General features: G+C 45.8%; 1 protein-coding gene across 2 annotated transcripts in view; it reads right to left on the bottom strand.

Annotated features, from left to right (window-relative positions):
- Window positions 1-18,054, bottom strand: part of LOC148008367 (uncharacterized) — a 76,339-nt gene that overhangs the window by 47,984 nt on the left and 10,301 nt on the right. For both annotated transcript variants that reach the window (XM_087674275.1, XM_087674277.1), the window contains exon 3: window positions 1,946-2,045. In XM_087674275.1, coding sequence (XP_087530401.1) covers window positions 1,946-2,045 — 100 coding nt within the window. The remainder of the gene's footprint in view (window positions 1-1,945; window positions 2,046-18,054) is intronic.

Below are 18,054 nucleotides of genomic sequence, written 5' to 3'. Positions count from 1 at the left end.
TCAGCCCAATGATGATGCTACTGAGTTGTGTAGAGCATGGGGCAAAATTAGGGATCAGCATGCATTGATCTTCTTTGATAATGGTGCACAAGCCAACTTCATCTCTACTGACATGGCAACCCGTCTAGGCATCAAAGTGGAAAGATTGTTCAGAAGAAAGCTCAACATGGGAGCGAGTAAGTACCCTAAGGAAAAGGTTTCCCAATTTACAGTTAGACCTTCCAAGTATCGTTTTCGAGGACAAAACCGATTCTTAAGGGGAAGGAAATGTTATATTAATAAGGTAAATTATGGGAAACATGCACAAGGGATGACCGTCCGGGACCTTGGGCACCCGAACGGGGTTAAGGGGAGCCTAGAATTAAAGAGAGTCCAGGAATAGTAGGACTCACCAACAAATGACGGCTGGCAATCGGATCACGATGAGAGTTGCTAGCAATAACTAGGCAAGGCTGGGAGGAAAAAGAGAATCGCGTGCCCTTTGAGATCGGACTGTGTACTCTTCCGTTCTCTTCATCTTATCAGTCATTATTTAACATACACTTTGTGTTTTCTCAGTGCGAACCCGGGGTCCATCTCCGATGGGCGTCACTTTTGGGGTCCATCTCTAATGGACATCACTCTCCGACACTCACAACTCTACCCTTGAGCATTCTATACACTCTTACATTCATTTGCTGCATTGATTCATTCACTTTAGAGTTCTCTTTCTCTCTCTATTTGTGTTTGTGTTTTTGTGTTTTGAGTTTTGAGTTTTGCATTTTAGGGTGAGTTTTGCACGTCATTGTCTATGTCTTTGTGTTTCTGTCATGGTCATACACTTTGTGTTTCCTCAATGCAAACCCTAGTAGTTTCTTCATACATCTAGCGTTTTAGAAGTGGTAGGAGAGGGTAGGACGAGCACTTGAATAGGCAGTGCCATAATTGCCAATCGTGAACTCAAAGCCACGGAAGGGGAAACGGGGGGGATGATGTGGAAAAGAGAGAGAGAACGAGAGTGGAAGGTGATTGAGAGGAAACCCAGTCATGGCCCACTTGTCAATTTACATCACGATCTCTATCTTGATCTTGGCGATCTTTTCGGCAATCCTCACAGTCACAACAGTCAGAACACTGGTCTTCTCGATCTTGGCCTCGGCCATCACTTTGCCAGTCCTCGTAGTCCAAATCCACGTGATCCTGCTACTCGTAATAATCTGCCATCTATGGCATTCAAGAAAACCTGCAAAACACAAAGAAAAGGGTTGCTACTGATGAACAAGACTGCAAACTGATTATATCAGCCTATTTGGGGCCCACCTAGCTGCTGTATAGTAGAAATTTGATGTCTAGCACATCAATCAGCAAGTATCCAAGGCTCAAAAGTAGAAACACAGATGACTGAGGGCGAAAACCTGCAAAACACGGGTTGGCTTATGTCTGGGACAAAAACGCAGGTTGAAAACAGGCTAAACCTGATCCAGACATTTGAGAAACAAGCCACGCTGATGAAAGCACAGCTCTGCAGCACTCCTTCAACTTTGAACAACTGCTGGAAATGGTTGACTAGTTGACTGAGATGGTCGCCCAGCAAAAGGCAGCCTGGAAAGGACTCCTCTTCAATGAACTTTGGCTCCCGCAATTGTGTGTATTCATCTCGGCATAGTAGTGTGCCATTCTCCCCTTCAATTCAGATGTGAATGCTTGCCTCATCATTGTGAGTTGACAGCGAGTGACGGAGTGATAGACAGTTTGTCATGTTCAGTTTTCTTTCGGTTAAAGCATGCAAGAACATATATGTGTATGTCTCATGTTGAAATTTCCAGCTATTCTGATGTCTGACAGTACAAGGATATACGTGCGGTAAAGCACATAGATGATCAACAGAAAGGAAAACAATCCCAATTCTTTAACAGTCGCATGACTTACACCCTCATGTATTAGATATTCCATGTAAGGTACTCACAAAAGCCCATTCGTTGTGTTGCGGCTCAACATTCGCAGCTCCTGTGCAATTTGTGTTGCATACACAGCATCTTGAAGAACAAACTTGGGGCTGGCAGAACCTGCAGAAACATACTTTGATGGATTAACCAAAGCATGATATGTTAATTTGTATGATAAAAAAGATCATCAAAAAACCTAAATTCATACAATTGTTAAATCTTATTATCATGTTAATCACCACTAGAATGTAAATGAGAATGGTAAAAGTTTGATCTTATAATTTTCTTTAGGTGACACAGGAGAGTGGTTTACATAGCAATGCAAACACATGACTATTTGTGCTGCTACAAAACTAAAAGAGATTGGAATAAACATATTTGGAGATCCAGTTTTGAGATGAACAAGTAACATTAAACGCAAAGAGTTAAGAGCAAATTCTTCAGTAACAGCACAAATTCAGTTTAAGGTCCTCTAAAAACCACGATACAATCAATTCACTTTATGCCTTAAATTGGGTCAAGAACTGCATTTTAGGACTTTGATATCAGAACATTTTCACACAACTGCAGTCCTAACACTCACTGAAAGTTTATTCACATACACAGAAGCATACGTAGATAGCATTTCCCCTTTGGATCTTAGAACCTATGATGCAAGCCATAGATACAATAGCTATAGGAAGGTCGTCCCTGAAAATCAAGCAGTCTAATCCTGGAAACTAAGACAATGTTAGCAGTCGTGATTTTATTTAGACATTGTATGTCATCTCTTGATTATGAGCATTGTATAACGGGGACATATAGAGCTCTCACAATGTTACACTTATCATGTTCTTTGTCGTTTTGGTGTGAGCACCCTTATCCACAAGCACTTCTTACCTTCTAGCAAGAGAAGGGTTTTTCCCCATGTGAACACCCACCTTAAGGGTAGTGTTGTAGTACCTTAAGGATTGTACTTTCATTATCATTTTCACATTAGTGGATGTAACAGTCCAGCACTCTCTCTTCTTTTGTTGTTCACTCTTCACTCAAAGAGAGTGTGTACGTGCACGTATGTGTGCAGCTGACTGAGCATGACTTAACAGTGGTATCCAAGCTACCTTCTCCGCTAACACTCAACTTGTGAGCTGTCATTTCCACAGCCACCATTGAGTCTTGACTCGGCGACAAGTCCAAAGCCTGTTATTTGGCCACACGTCCAACCTATCCCATTTACAAGCAGCCTGTCCCATCACCTCTGTCCATGCCCTGTCCCTTAGCTTGTCCTAGCCAAGTCTGAAACAACATTCAACACACATGTTGCCTGTCCCTAGACACCCCATGCCGCACACCTGTCATCACACATGGCCTTGCCTTTTGCCAAATTTTCTGGGCAACAAGACCACGTAGATCTGCTGCTCATTGGCAGCTGCTGGGAAATAAAGATCCCCCTCGGAGTCTGATAGATCTCATGACCTAGAAAGAAGTAAAGAAGTCCATATTTGTCATCTCAAACTTTGCATGAAGTGTTGCCTTCGTCTGCTCGACCATCCGAGTATGTTCACATGTCACAATCAAGTCATCCACATAAAGGACAAACAACACATGACCTCCACCTGAGGTGTGAACATAAAGCTAGGGGTCGGCTTTGGAACACCGATACCCCAATTTCTCCTAGAGGAACAAGTCAACTTCTCATTCCAAGCACGAGGAGCCTGCGTAAGGCCATAGAGAGCCTTCCTCAACATGTACACCCTACCATCAGAAGAACCGAAGCCTGGAGGCTGCACAACATAGATCTCCTCCTTCAACTCCCCATTCAAGAAGGCAAACTTCAGATCCAACTGATAGACCGGCCATCTCCTATGGTTAGCCAAGGCAAGAACTACGCGCATAGTAGCCAACCGAGCTGTAGGGGCAAAAGAATCATGGAAATCAATGCCTGGGCGTAGTGCAAAACCTTTAGCAACAAGGCAAGCCTTGCGCTTGTCCAACGTGCCATCACTGCGGTACTTGGTCTTGAAGACCCATTTGACTCCAATGATCTTCTTACGAGTCATCAAACAGTAATTAGTGTAAACAAGCTCAGTGTGGTGTGCTTGGTTCCGCCGAGAATGCCACGAGCCATCATGCAGTAACCACTCCTCAAGGACCCCCTCAATCCCTGCATCACGAGTATCACGAGCCCAACAAGGAGGAGGCTAGTGTCAGAGTGCAGCGATGCGGAAGCGTAGGACAAAGACTAAGAGTGAACACAGAGAGAAGAGAGAGAGAGAGAAAAGAGACAATGTAAACGCAGAAAATCTGCGGTGTAATATGCTGTATAAGAGTGCAGAAATACACAAGGGGGCAGAGGAAATATCTGCGTATCTCTCCGACTTGATGACCTCGATCTCCGTTAGCCCGAGCACAGTCTGTCTCAGCCAACAGATCTTCAAGATCAGAATCTGAATAATGAATATAGAAGTGTGCCAAAAAACCGGCTATAAATAGCCGAAAAATAGGAAATAATTGCAGCAGGTTGGCTGCATTAAATGCAGCCGACAGCAGTAAATATTGTCCAACTACAGCAACCTGTCCGACTGCAGGTGTCGATATGGCACCTGCTGACGTGGCACTGACGTCCATACTGTCCAAGAAATGACTGGCTAACACCCTCTCTCAGATCCTGGACGGGTCAAAAGACTGAGAAATCTAGAATGCTGCCGAAGAAGAGCCTGGGGAAGCGCCTTCGTGAACAAATCTGCAAGATTATCCTCGGTCTTGCAGTACTCCACATCAATGGTCCCATCCAGAAGCTTCTTCCGAATAAAGTGATACTGGATCTCAATGTGCTTCGTCCGGGCATGGAATACTGGATTCCGTACCAAGGCAATGCAACTCTCATTGTCGCACCGCAGAAGAGTAGGACGAGTCTGGGGGCAGCCAAGCTCCTCCAACAATCTCCGAAGCCACACAACCTCACATGTGGTGGAAGACGCAGCCCGATACTCTGCCTCAGTAGAAGAAAGGACTACTGTGGGCTGCTTCTTGCTACTTCAAGAGATAACACCCGTACCCAAGATAAAACAGTAGCCTGTAGTAGACCGTCAGTGGTCCACATCACCAACCCAATCCGAGTCACTCCAACCTATAAGAACCAGATCTGTAGCATTTGTACCTAAGGGATAAAAAATCCCTAAGTCAAAGATCCCCCTCAAATACCGAAGAATCCGCAAGGCAGCCTGCCAATGCACCTGTTTGGCTTCCGTCATGAACCCTGCCAAAAGACCCACAGCAAAACAAAGATCAATACGAGTGTTGAGAAGCCAAATCAAGAATCCAATCAACTGACGGTAGCGAGAAGCATCCATCAGGGAGAATCTGAGTGTGAAGTGGCCTTCCAATTCAGATCCATAGGAGTAGTAATGGGCCGACAAGTCTCCATCTCGAAAGTCACCAAGAGCTCCTGAATGTACCTCTGCTGAGAGATGAAAATCCCCCGCTGAGACTGATAAATCTCGTGACCCAAGAAGAAATGAAGCCCCAAATCCGTCATCTCGAATGCCTAATGTAAAGCTGTCTTGGTCTCTCAGACCTTCTGTGCATGATCCCCTGTCAAAATCAAATCATCAACATACAACACAAACAACACACGACCAACCTCGAAAGTGTGCACATAAAGCTGCGGATCGGCCTTAGAGCACCGATATCCCAACTTCAACTAAAGAAACGAGTCAATCTTCTCGTCCCATGCACGCAAAGCTTGCTTGAGGCCATACAAGGCCTTCTTCAACCTGTAAACTTTCCCATCCGAGGATCCAAAGCCAGGAGGCTGCTCAACATAGATCTCCTCCTGCAAGTCACCATTTAGGAAGGCCGACTTCACATCCAACTAATAAACAGGCCATTTCGTATGGCCAACCAAGGCAAGAACAGCTCGAATAGTCGCCATACGAGCAATGAGGGCAAAAGTATCATGGAAATCAATGCCTGGGCGCTGAGCAAAACTTTTAGCAACAAGGCGAGCCTTGTGCTTGTCCAAAGAACCATCGCTAAGGTACTTGGTCTTGAAGACCCACTTGACACCAATCACCTTCTTGTGAGAGGGACGAGGCACAAGAGACCAAGTGTCATTCCTCTCAATAGCCTCCAACTCGGCTTCCATGGCCTTCCGCCAATGATCAGACAACAAAGCCTCCTTCATTGAAGTGGGCTCTCGATCCTACATAACACACGTCAGCAAACAATAGTTGGAGCAAACAAGCTCCGAAGAATGTGCCTAGTTCCTCTGTGACCTCCACGGTCCATCTTACGGTTCCCACTCCTCAGGTACCCCCTCGATCCCTGAATCTCGGAGGGTGTCACGAGCCCAACAAGGAGGAGGACGAACCTCTCCCCGTCGCTCTCCATCTCCTGAAGACTCAGGAATATCCATCGGCGGAAGCTCCTTGGGGGTGGCCGGTGGAAGAGAAGACTCTAAATCCGAAGAAGAATCTCCATCAAGAGGCTCTGGCTCCAAAGAAACTATCTCAAGAGCCCAACTCTCCCCTGGATCTCCAAGGTCTTCAGTCGCCGATCAAAACGGTTCTCCTCAAAAAAAAGCCAATCCTTGAAATGAGAGAAAGCCTCCGACTTCAAAGTCAAAAAATAGGCCCAAGTCATTCTCCTATAGTCATCTACGATCAACATGAAGTACAAGCTCCCCTTCAAGGACTCGGTCCTCATCGGGCCACAAAGATCCGTAGATACAAGCTCCATGGGTGAAGTAGACCGCCTAGAAGCTTTGTTGGGAATCGCATCTCGATGCAGTTTCCCACGAATGCAGGAGACACATGGCCGATGGCTCACCACTATGTTCGGCAAGCCTTAGACAAAGGACCCTCGCGACGCCTTCTGAAGATACTCGTAGTTCAGGTGACCAAACCGAGCATGCCATGCTCGGACTGTATCTGAGAAGTGAGAATAAGAGAAGTAAGAGCTGAAGAAGACTTCAATTTGTAGACTCCATTCTCCTCATACCCTGCAGAGAGAACCTTCCTCGATCCACGCTCAAGGACTCAAACAGTATCACTGTCAAACTCCACCAAGAGGCCAAGAGCACAAATCTTATGAACCGAAAGTAAATGATACCCCAATCCTGGCACATGCAACACCTCAGAGATGTGGGTACCACCACGTCCATCTGGAATAAGCTGCATCTCACCCCGCGCGGCAATAGACACAAAAGAGCTGTCTCCAATGAGAATCTGCCCACGCAAAGGTCGCAAATGGGCAACACCAACGGAAGAAGGAGTCGTGCCGTGAGGCACCGCTGTCCACAATCCACTCTTGTCCCTAGGGAGCTATCATCACAGCATCAGAAGTTGTCGGTGTAGAGTTCTCAATGATTGCTAAGTGTAGAAAAGTAGCTGATAAGGATGCAGCCACCGCTTCAAAGTCCTTTGTGTCCTTCTTGGTATCCTTCTTGTCTTTGTCGGGCCAATCCTTCTCCAATGACTGGTCTTGCCACAAATATGGCAAGTTGATTTCTTCTCCTTGTCCTTGGATTTGTTGTCCTCCTTCTTTTTCTTTTGGTCCTTCCCCTTCTTCTGAGAGGCTTAACCAACCAATGCCTCCGATTTGGAAGCATTCTGTCCCTCCAATTGTTCCTCCTAGTCCAAGACCATAGGAACCAACTCTTCCCACCGAAGAGTCGACTCCTACCCTGAAGCAATAAGAGCAGAATAAAAAGTACCGAATCGTGGCGGCAACTGGAATAGTAAAGTGATCGCCATGTCTTCGGAGGAAATAGGCTTCCCCGCATTTTGAACCTGCGTCTGAAGCTGCTGAAGCTTGTTGATGTGTTCCCGAAGCGAAGAAGACTTATTCACGCAGCCTTTTGTCGTGATGAAATCTCCTCTTTAGATAGGTTCAACCCTCAATCAATCCATATTCACCGCTCTGATACCATGTCAAAGTGCAGCAATGCGGAAGTGTAGGACAAAGATTGAGAGAGAGTGAACACAAAGAGAAGAGAGAGAGAGAGAGAGAAAAGAGTGTAAACGCAGAAAATCTGCCGTGTAATATGCTGTATAAGAGTGCAGAAATACACAAGGGGGCAAAGGAAATATCTGCGTATGTCTCCGACTTGATGACCTCGATCTCTGTCAGCCCGAGCACAGTCTTTCTCAGCCAACAGATCTTCAAGATTAGAATCTAAATAATGAATACAGAAGTGTGCCAAAAAACCACTTATAAATAGCTGAAAAATAGGAAATAATTGCAGCAGATCGGCTGCATTAAATGCAGCCGACTCCAGTAAATATTGTCGGACTGCAAGTGCTGACGTGGCACCTGCTAATATGGCACTGACGTCCATACTATCCAGGAAATGACTGGCTAACACCTAGGTCTCGCCTCGTTGCTCTCCATCTACTGAAGTTTCTGGGAGGTCCACCAATGGCTCAGGAGGAATCAGTGAATCTAGTGGTGACTAAGAGCTAAGCTCCCTGTCCAAAGAAGAGCCCTCAAGAGGCACAGGCTCCAGAGGAACAGTCGCAGGTGCCCAGCTATCACCAGGATCTCCAAGAACAAGATGTTCCTCACCCCGCTCTGAGGCTAAAACTTCCACGAACCAAACATCATGGCTTGTGTAGACATCCCACTTAACAGGATCATACAATCGGTAGCCTTAAGATTACGAGCTATAGCCCACAAACACCTATCTTTTGAAAGCCACTTCAAATTCGTCACACTATGTCTTTGAGATGTGAACATAGGCATCACACCCAAAAACCCTGAAATATGAAACATCTGGCTTAGACCCAAAGTATGCCTTATACGGAGTCATACCAACAATAGCGGAAGTAGGGAAACAATTAAGCATGTGAACTGCAGTAGCCACAATCTCAACCCATAGACACTGAGGTGTTTAATGATGCTCCATCATGGTATGGGCCATCTTGATCACACTGTTGGGTTTTCACTCACGCCTACGCTCATAGAGGAGTGTCGGTGATCAATAGGACACTGGGGCACTTTTTACTCTCGGTACGAGAGGTTTTTACACAAGACTTATCGTCTTCTTTCGTATGTGCTTATTTCACACACTTACGAACACTTACCGTGTTTGGGTGTAAACAACCCCTACAACCCTAAGGTTTAAGGATTGTACTTTGTACTTTCAGATTACACTCTTTCAGTCTATTGCATTGGGTGTCGTGCTTCACTCTCCACATTGTCTACTGCGCTCTCAGCTGAGCTTTGATTCACTCTCTCACACATTTGGTATCAGAGTTGAGACTCTGCTCAGTTCAACTCTGCTCAGCATCCAGGAGTTCCCGCTCAGTCCAGCTCTGTCTAGTGGAAGACCGCCAGTGCTGCCCGTCTCCTGCAGTAGCTCATCAACAATTCCCCCTGCCGCCACTGCCCAGCAGGTCTGCCACAGTGCGCCAGCTCCACCAACGCCAGCTCCACCTGCCCACGCTGCCTACGTCCACTTCCTGTAGCAGTCGCCACCGCGCAACAGAAGGTCGTTCTACACCACCAACGCCCCAGCCCTGTCTGCGCTCACCCGCTTGGACTCTGCCGCCCGCCTGTGGCAACACTCGCCATCGCTGCCCCTGCCACTTGCTACCCTATGCCACACTCACCTCCAGCGCTGCCCCTGTAGCTTCCTACACCTATGCAGCGCCGCCTAAGCCTGTACCTGCAACGCCACGCCTTGTGGTCTTCACTGAACTTACTGCCACCAGCTCGATTGGTTTTTGAGGTTTTTTTTAAATTACTTTTTTATTCCAAATTCATCTTTGGAAAAGGAGGCTTCTGCCCGAACTGGCACAGAATTCTGAGTGCGTGTCTGATACATTTACTGCAGTCTCAATCAGAGATAGATTGCTTTGGACAATTTTGGGGTTTTTTTTTCTCATATAGTATTGTTGAACATTGAATGCACCTTGGATTGCGTGCATTACAGACAGTTTTGATAGAGTGTACCTCAATGTACTAATTGCAGCAAGCTATTTACTGTAATATCTGAAAATTTTGGAGATTTCCGGGTTATTCCAGTTTGGACATTGCACTTTTGCCTTCTTTTGGCATTGATTATCATGGCAAATCAGGGAAGAGATGTATTTACCTGTGTATCCAAAGAGGACACATTAAATGGTAACAATTACTCACTTTGGTCCTTCATGATGAAGAATATACTTATTGCGAAAAATCTTTGGGACTTCGTCAATGGAGAAGAAATTAGGCCCAGAGTTGTGCCTTCTACTACTCCTCCAAGAGGACATGGACAATTGGCACCTCAGCTTGTTTAGCATGCTCCACTTCAGCCACTTTCCAAAAGATCAACAGCTCAAAAAGCATGGGATAGACGGGATGCACAAGCTTTGTCGTTGATTGCATTGGCAGTTCAATGGTCCATCATCCCTCACATTCGTTCTACAGCTTCTTCACAAGAAGCTTGGCTAACTTTGGAGCAAATGTTTGTTGGTAAGAATGAGACCCGCATCTCTTTCTTAAAGAAAGAGCTTGAGGCATTGAAGATGGATGAGGGTGATTCTAGGCAGGATCACTTGAATAAAGTTCAGGACTTGCATGAGCAACTTATGAATGTCAACAAGTACTATTCACATGCACAGTTGATATCTACTACATTCAACTCATTACCTCCTTCGTACTTTGCTTTTCATCCTACCCTAAATCTCACAATGAGGATTGCCCCACAACCTATTTCCTTTCTTCAATGCAAGCCAAAAAGGAAAAATGCCATTATTACAAGAAGTTGGGCCACTACATCACTGAGTGTAGAAAGTGCATCGCCAAAGAGAAGAAAAAGAAGACAGGAATGTCTGTTTTTTATGCTCCTTCCACTGCTACTGAGTCTGCATCCTTTGTTGCAGACAAGGACTATTGCTTTTACACATGCAGTTATGACACTTCTTGGGATGATCAAGCATTTAGCTCTACTGAAGATGCAAGCACTTGGTTTTTTTACAGTGGTGCTTCTAGGCACATCACATCTCGCAAAGATTTATTTGCTTCTGTTGGTGCAGCTCCAGTTGGCAAGTCTGTACAATGTGCCAACAATGCATTATACCCTGTAGAGGTATTGGGAAGATTGTTGCAAGCCACCTTTGATGATGACCGATGCATGGTGAGAGACATGGAACACATGACTTTGGTCTTGAGTGGCACTTTATGTCATGGGTTATATGAGTTGGATGCTCTTTCAGTTGATCAGTCAGTGTACTTGGTATCCACTCTTACTCCTGCTATGATATAGGCAGAGTTGTGGCATGCTCGGATGGGGCATGTGAACTTTGGTAGTTTGATGCTATTACAGCGTGCACAGATGCTAGATGGATTACCTCTTCTGGAGAGACCTCCTAAGCACTTATGCTAAGGATGTATTTTGGGAAAAATGATTGGTTTTCGTTTCCCCGTGATGTTGCTTTTAGAGCCACAGCCAGGTTACAGCTAGTGCATTCAGATGTATGTGGGTCTATGCAAACAAAGTCATTGGGAGGATGTTACTATTTTGTGACTTTTATTGATGACTTTACTCGATTCTGCTAGGTCTATTATTTGGTGAAAAAGTCAGAAATGTATGATGCATTCTTGGCTTTTGTAGCACTTGTTGAGAATCAATCTGGCTGTAAAATAAAGACTCTCCATTCTGACCGAGGGAGGGAATATATGTCCTCTATGCTGAATTCTTTTTTGAAGCAGAAGGGCATTGTTCATCAATTCATTGTTGCTTATACTACACAACAGAATGGGGTTGCAAAGAGAAAGAATCGGTCACTCATGGAGATGGCCAAATGTATGTTGAAAGCAAAGAGCTTGACACACTTTTTGGATGAAAGCCGTAATGTGTGCTTGCCATGTTTTAAATAGATGGCCCACCAAAGCATTAAAGAAAATTACACCTTTTGAGGCTTGGAACAACCGGAAACCTTCTGTTGGACACTTTCATACCTTTGGGTGTCTTGTATGTGCACACATTCCCTAGGTACTCAAAAAAAAGTTGGATAACAAGGCTGTCAAATGCATTTTTGTAGGATATAGTAGTGAGAGCAAAGGCTACAGACTCTGATCCAATCTCTAAAAAGGTGTTTGTCAGCAGGGATGTACTCTTTGATGAGAAATCAAAATTAACCCTTGCTAGTTTAGACACATATTAGGCTGCCCGTGATGTATTTGAAGGGCTGCTGCCCATTTCATTTGGTGATGCAGCTCCAGTTTCAGCAAGTGAACTTAATGATCAGCCAACTACTCCATTAGGAAATGCAGAAAATCAGCCATTGGCTAATCTGAATATTCAGCAAAGTGTTGAACTGAAATTCAGCAAGAGCTTATACACAGTCAAGAGGCAAGGCAAATGCCTAGATGGTATTTACAAACTATGAAAGATAGTCATCTGAATGCACCCATGCCTGCTCGTACTATAAGGCAAGCTCGTATGCATGATACTGCACATACCATGGAGTTTGTTACGGCAACAAGCACAATTGATGATAAGGAGCCTGAGTGTTTTGAGGATGCATAACAAAGTGTGCATTGGATGGCAGCAATGCAAGCTGAATTGGGTTCTATCACTAAGAATCAAACATGGGATTTAGTGTCTTTGCCCTTTAGGAAGAAAGCCATTGGAACAAAATGGGTCTACAAGCTGAAACGGAATGCAGATGGTGTTAGCAGTCATGTTTGTCATGCCTTGTCATCTCCTGCCTGTGAGCCTCAGTCTGAGTCAGACGGGGACATTAGGAGCTCTGACTTGTCTATCACTTGTTTTGACGGAGGAGGTAGCTCATTCTAGAGCACTCAGATGTGCATTTCTCGGGGCAGTTTCTGCATTCATCAGCTTGCCTCACCTGCCGGACATTGTCCACCCTTTCCGGGATTTTTCTGAGCATTCCTGGCATTTTTACCAGCATTAAATGCTGGTCAGATCAGCATTAAATGCTGGTCGGACATATTTATGGCCTCAAATTTCAGGTCGGCCAGTTTGTGGGTTTTTTGGCTATTTATAGCCATTTCCCACTTGCCAGTCGGTTGTATTATCAACTTCCCTCCTTCTTTGGCAGGTGCACACTCCGACTCCGTCATCTTCCTCCGTCTTCGGTGCTGCCATCGTCATCAGCTTGATCTGGTGCCCTCACTGACGCTTTGGGCTGCGTCCAGGGACTGATCAGTCCATTTCAGTGTATTCAGCATTCATTTCAGTCAGTGCAGATTTTCTTCCTTCATTCTCTGCTTTCTCTCTCCTCTCCTCCGTGTTCGTGTTCTTCTTCCGTTGCGCACTCTCACATGGTATCATCGCCAAACTGAGAGCACGGAGGTCTTCATCGACTGGAGAGACACCACACCTATCATCTGTTGCTGCCCCCCTTCTCTCCAACAGCCAGGCGGCCCCTCCAGGTGGTCTATACATTTGCGTTTGCTGCATCAGCCCCTTCCAGAGGCTGCCACATCATCAACCAGCTCCTGCTACCTGCGTTTTCAGCCTGGGCGGCCCTCCTCCAGCTGGGCGACACCCTTCCAGCCTGCGCCTTGCTGTTTTGGCTGTTGTTCCATCGTCCGGCGGCTCTTTTCCTGCTGGCGACTTATTCCCAGGCTGCGTTTTCAGGCAAGCGGCTGTTTTTCTGTGGTGATTGCATCGTCAGCATTTGCGTTTGACATCATCCTTGTGTTCTGTGCAAGGCGGCCAGCTCAGGAGCTTCTGGTGTTTGTGTTTCGGCACCGGCAACCTTCCCTTGTTGTGTTTTGGTGTTTGCAGATATCGAAGATGTCTTCTCATCAGTTTACAGGCTTTGATGACTCAGATGACGAGCTTTTGTCTCGGCACTCATCTGAACGGAGGCGTGATTTCTATCACGAGGACCGTCGTCCGGAGTCTATTCCTCTTTCCCGTCCCCCTTCTATTCATGTATCTCGGCGATCCCCTTCCAGTGGACCGAAGATGCAGCCTTTGGTACCCCCTGTACAGGTACCCGTACTTCCTCAGCTGCCCAAAGAGGACCGGTTGGATGGCTCCAACTTTTCTCTATGGTCCTGCAAGGTGGAGTGTATCTTGGACTCCTTCGATCTTTGGGAGCTTGTTTCTGTTCCTATTCCCCGGCCTCAGGTGGATCCCGCAGATGGGACATCTATGGATCGTGCAGCCTTATGGGATCGGCTCAATTCTAGAGCCCGATCTTTCCTCTTTCTGAGTTTGCAGGATTCTGTCCTTGTTCATGTTCACAGGTTGAAGACTGCAGCGGACGTGTGGAGAAAGCTCGCGTCTCTCTATCAACAGAAGACGTTTGCCCACCGGATATCTCTTGAAAAGACGTTGCGGATGCTCGCTATTGATGATAGTCCTTCCATGAAGGACCACATCAACAGATTACAGGATATGAGGGATGAGCTTGCATCCCTCGGTCGGACGATATCTTCTGAAGACATGGCTATGATTCTTTTGACTCAACTGCCATCGCCTCGGTTTGATGTCTTCTACACCAGCCTTCTTACATCGAGGACCCGTGAGAAGCTTCTATGGGAGGAGCTATCCCCGCTTGTCTTGGAGCATGACGAGCAACTCAGAGAGGTCAGTGCTAGTGGATCCGACTCCACTAGAGCCTTTGTTGCAGGTTCGGGAGGACAGAAGAAGAAGAAGCAGTCAAAGGCTAAGAAGAAGGACAGTTCTTCAGGCTCTGACTCAGATTCAGAGAGACCGAAGTGCCCACACTGTGGAAAAGGGACACATCCCGAGGAGAAGTGCTGGAAGCAGTACCCTCACCTTCGTCCGGGAGCGAAGGGTGGATCTACATCGGAGCCTTCTTCTACCTCTCCACCAGCTGTTACCCATGAGTCAGTGTTCCTTCATATCCATGCTTTGGAGGAGGATCCTTCTTCCGTGGCTGCAGTGTCTTCTGCGCAGCCTTGGTTAGTGGACAGTGGTGCTTCGAGTCATATGACTCCCCGAGGTGATTTGTTACAGGATCTCCGTCCGCTCCTTTTCACAGGCCCTACATGTTCCGGATTTGGGCCTTCCCCTCCTCTCAGTTTATGGCCTTACGAGGCTTGGCACACGAGTGATCTTCACCGAGCATGCCGTTGTTATTGAGGATTCTTTTACAGGAGCTGTCTTATCTACAGGTTGGCAGGAGAGTGGGCTTTACAGGCTCCATTCCCCTTCTTTGATGCAGGGTCCTCCGAGGCAGTCTATTGCTACACCCGTTCCCGCTTGTTCACCTTCTATTCCACAGGTTTCTTCCCATCCCCCACCTTCTCCTCTGGTGGTTCCCTCGTACCCCCCATCCCTTTTAGAGGGGGACGATCTCAGTGATGCGGCTGTGGATTCCCTGGCCCCTAGTGTTTTAGAGGGGGCTTTCCAGGATCGTGAGGAGCTCCTTCAGCGGCAGTCTACTTCGACGGACTTCATCAACATTGGCATTCCTCTTGCCATCCCCGGATCCATTTCTTCTTCGGCCTTCAGCCACATCCAGGATCTGAGAGGGGGTGTTAGCAGTCATGTTTGTCATGCCTTGTCATCTCCTGCCTGTGAGCCTCAGTCTGAGTCAGACGGGGACATTAGGAGCTCTGACTTGTCTATCACTTGTTTTGAGGGAGGAGGTAGCTCATTCTAGAGCACTCAGATGTGCATTTCCCGGGGCAGTTTCTGCATTCATCAGCTTGCCTCACCTGCCGGACATTGTCCACCCTTTCCGGGATTTTTCTGAGCATTCCTGGCATTTTTACCAGCATTAAATGCTGGTCAGATCAGCATTAAATGCTGGTCGGACATATTTATGGCCTCAAATTTCAGGTCGGCCAGTTTGTGGGTTTTTTGGCTATTTATAGCCATTTCCCACTTGCCAGTCGGTTGTATTATCAACTTCCCTCCTTCTTTGGCAGGTGCACACTCCGACTCCGTCATCTTCCTCCGTCTTCGGTGCTGCCGTCGTCATCAGCCTGATCTGGTGCCCTCACTGACGCTTTGGGCTGCGTGCAGGGACTGATCAGTCCATTTCAGTGTATTCAGCATTCATTTCAGTCAGTGCAGATTTTCTTCCTTCATTCTCTGCTTTCTCTCTCCTCTCCTCCGTGTTCGTGTTCTTCTTCCGTTGCGCACTCTCACAGATGGATCCATTGACAAATATAAGGCAAGGCTTGTAGCTAAAGGCTATGCACGGAAGAAAGGCATTGACTATGAGGAGACATTTGCTCCTACCTCCCGAATGATGACCATTAGGTCTATGGTTGCTTTGGCTGCCCATTATGGATGGAATGTGCATCAGTTAGATATTAAAACTGCATTTTTACATGGGGAACTTCATGAGGAAGTATATGTATAGTAGCCCATTGGTTTTGCAATTGAGGGATCCGAACACTTGGTTTACAAGATGAGAAAGGCTTTACATGGTTTGAAACAAGCTCCTAGAGCTTGGTATGTAAAGATAGATGCCTTTTTGCTCAGCCAAGGGTTTATAAACAGCTCATCTAAGTCTACCCTTTATGTATATAAAGAGGGGGGATTCATGCTGATCATTTGTCTATATGTTGATGATCTTTTGCTTACAAGGACACATGCTGATCAGATTTCCGCATTCAAACAAAATTTGTAGCAAACTTTTGAAATGTCAAACTTGAGATCTTTGCATTGTTACTTGGGCATTCAGTTCATACATGATGCTAGAGGTATTGGTTTATCACAATCAAGATACATTGGTAAACTTCTTGAGAAGTTTGGCTTACAGGATTGCAAGCCAGTCTGTACACCAATGGAACCTAGACTAACGCTGTCATTACATGATGACAGTGATTTGTTTGATATACACACATATGCTCTAGCAATTGGATGTCCTATTTACCTATGCAACACTAGGCCAAACATATAGTTTGCAGTTTCAGCCCTAAGCACATATATGCATTAGCCACGCATGTCACATTGGCAAGCTGTTAAGCGTGTCTTTCGTTACTTGCACGGTACTAGATCTCTTGGATTGCTTTATGCCAAGGGGGGACCACTACAGTTACATGCTTACAGTGATTCTGATTGGACTGGTGATTATGATTCACGTCACTCTACTAATGGCAATTGTTTCTTTCTTGGCTCATCTTGTATAGCTTGGCTTAGTAAGAAACAATCCATTGTTGCCACATTGTCATGTGGAGCTGAATATAAGGCAACTTTCACTACCACAGTTGAATGCGTATGGATTAGACGCTTGCTAGCTGATCTAGATGTATTTGTTACGCAGCCTACTCCTTTGTTCACTGACAATCAGAGTGCCATTGCAAGACATCTTCGCCAAAGCTCTTCCTTGTGACAAATTTGAAGCATTTCGCAATGCTTTAAATTTGATCTCCTTTGGTGGCAAATAATCCTTGTACTTTTGATCACTCTTCACTCCAAGGAGGTTTGTTGGGTTTTCAGTTACATGCTTACAGTGATTCTGATTGGACTGGTGATTACGATTCACGTCACTCTACTAATGGCAATTGTTTCTTTCTTGGCTCATCTTGTATATCTTGGCTTAGTAAGAAACAATCCATTGTTGCCACATCGTCATGTGAAGCTGAATATAAGGCAACTTTCACTACCACAGTTGAATGCGTATGGATTAGACGCTTGCTAGCTGATCTAGATGTATTTGTTACGGAGCCTACTCCTTTGTTCACTGACAATCAGAATGCCATTGCAAGACATCTTCGCCAAAGCTCTTTCTTGTGACAAATTTGAAGCATTTCGCAATGCTTTAAATTTGATCTCCTTTGGTGGCAAATGATCCTTGTACTTTTGATCACTCTTCACTCCAAGGAGGTTTGTTGGATTTTCACTCACGCCTACACTCACAAAGGAGTGTCGGTGATCAAAAGAACACTTGGGCACTTTTTACTCTCGGTACAAGAGGTTTTTTCCCCAAACTTATTATCTTCTTTCGTATGCGCTTATTTCACACACTTACTAGCACTTATTGTGTTCGGATGTGAATACCCCCCTACAACCCTAAGGTTTAAGGGTTGTAAATTTGTACTTTCAGATTACACTCTTTCAGTCTATTGCATTGGTGTCGTACTTCACTCTCCATACTGTCTACCGCACTCTCAGCTGAGCTTCGAATTACACTCTCTCTCACACACTACAATTCTTCCGCTCCAATAAGCCATTCTCCTGAGGGGTGTTTGTATTGACAAA

Source organism: Lygodium microphyllum, unplaced genomic scaffold (assembly GCF_053477565.2).
Source record: "Lygodium microphyllum isolate KBCC unplaced genomic scaffold, Lygodium_microphyllum_v1.1.10 scaffold_160, whole genome shotgun sequence".
In the NCBI taxonomy this organism is placed as follows: Eukaryota; Viridiplantae; Streptophyta; class Polypodiopsida; order Schizaeales; family Lygodiaceae; genus Lygodium; species Lygodium microphyllum.
Note: the sequence above shows the minus strand (reverse complement) of the source record. Positions and strands in the feature narration are given on the sequence as shown.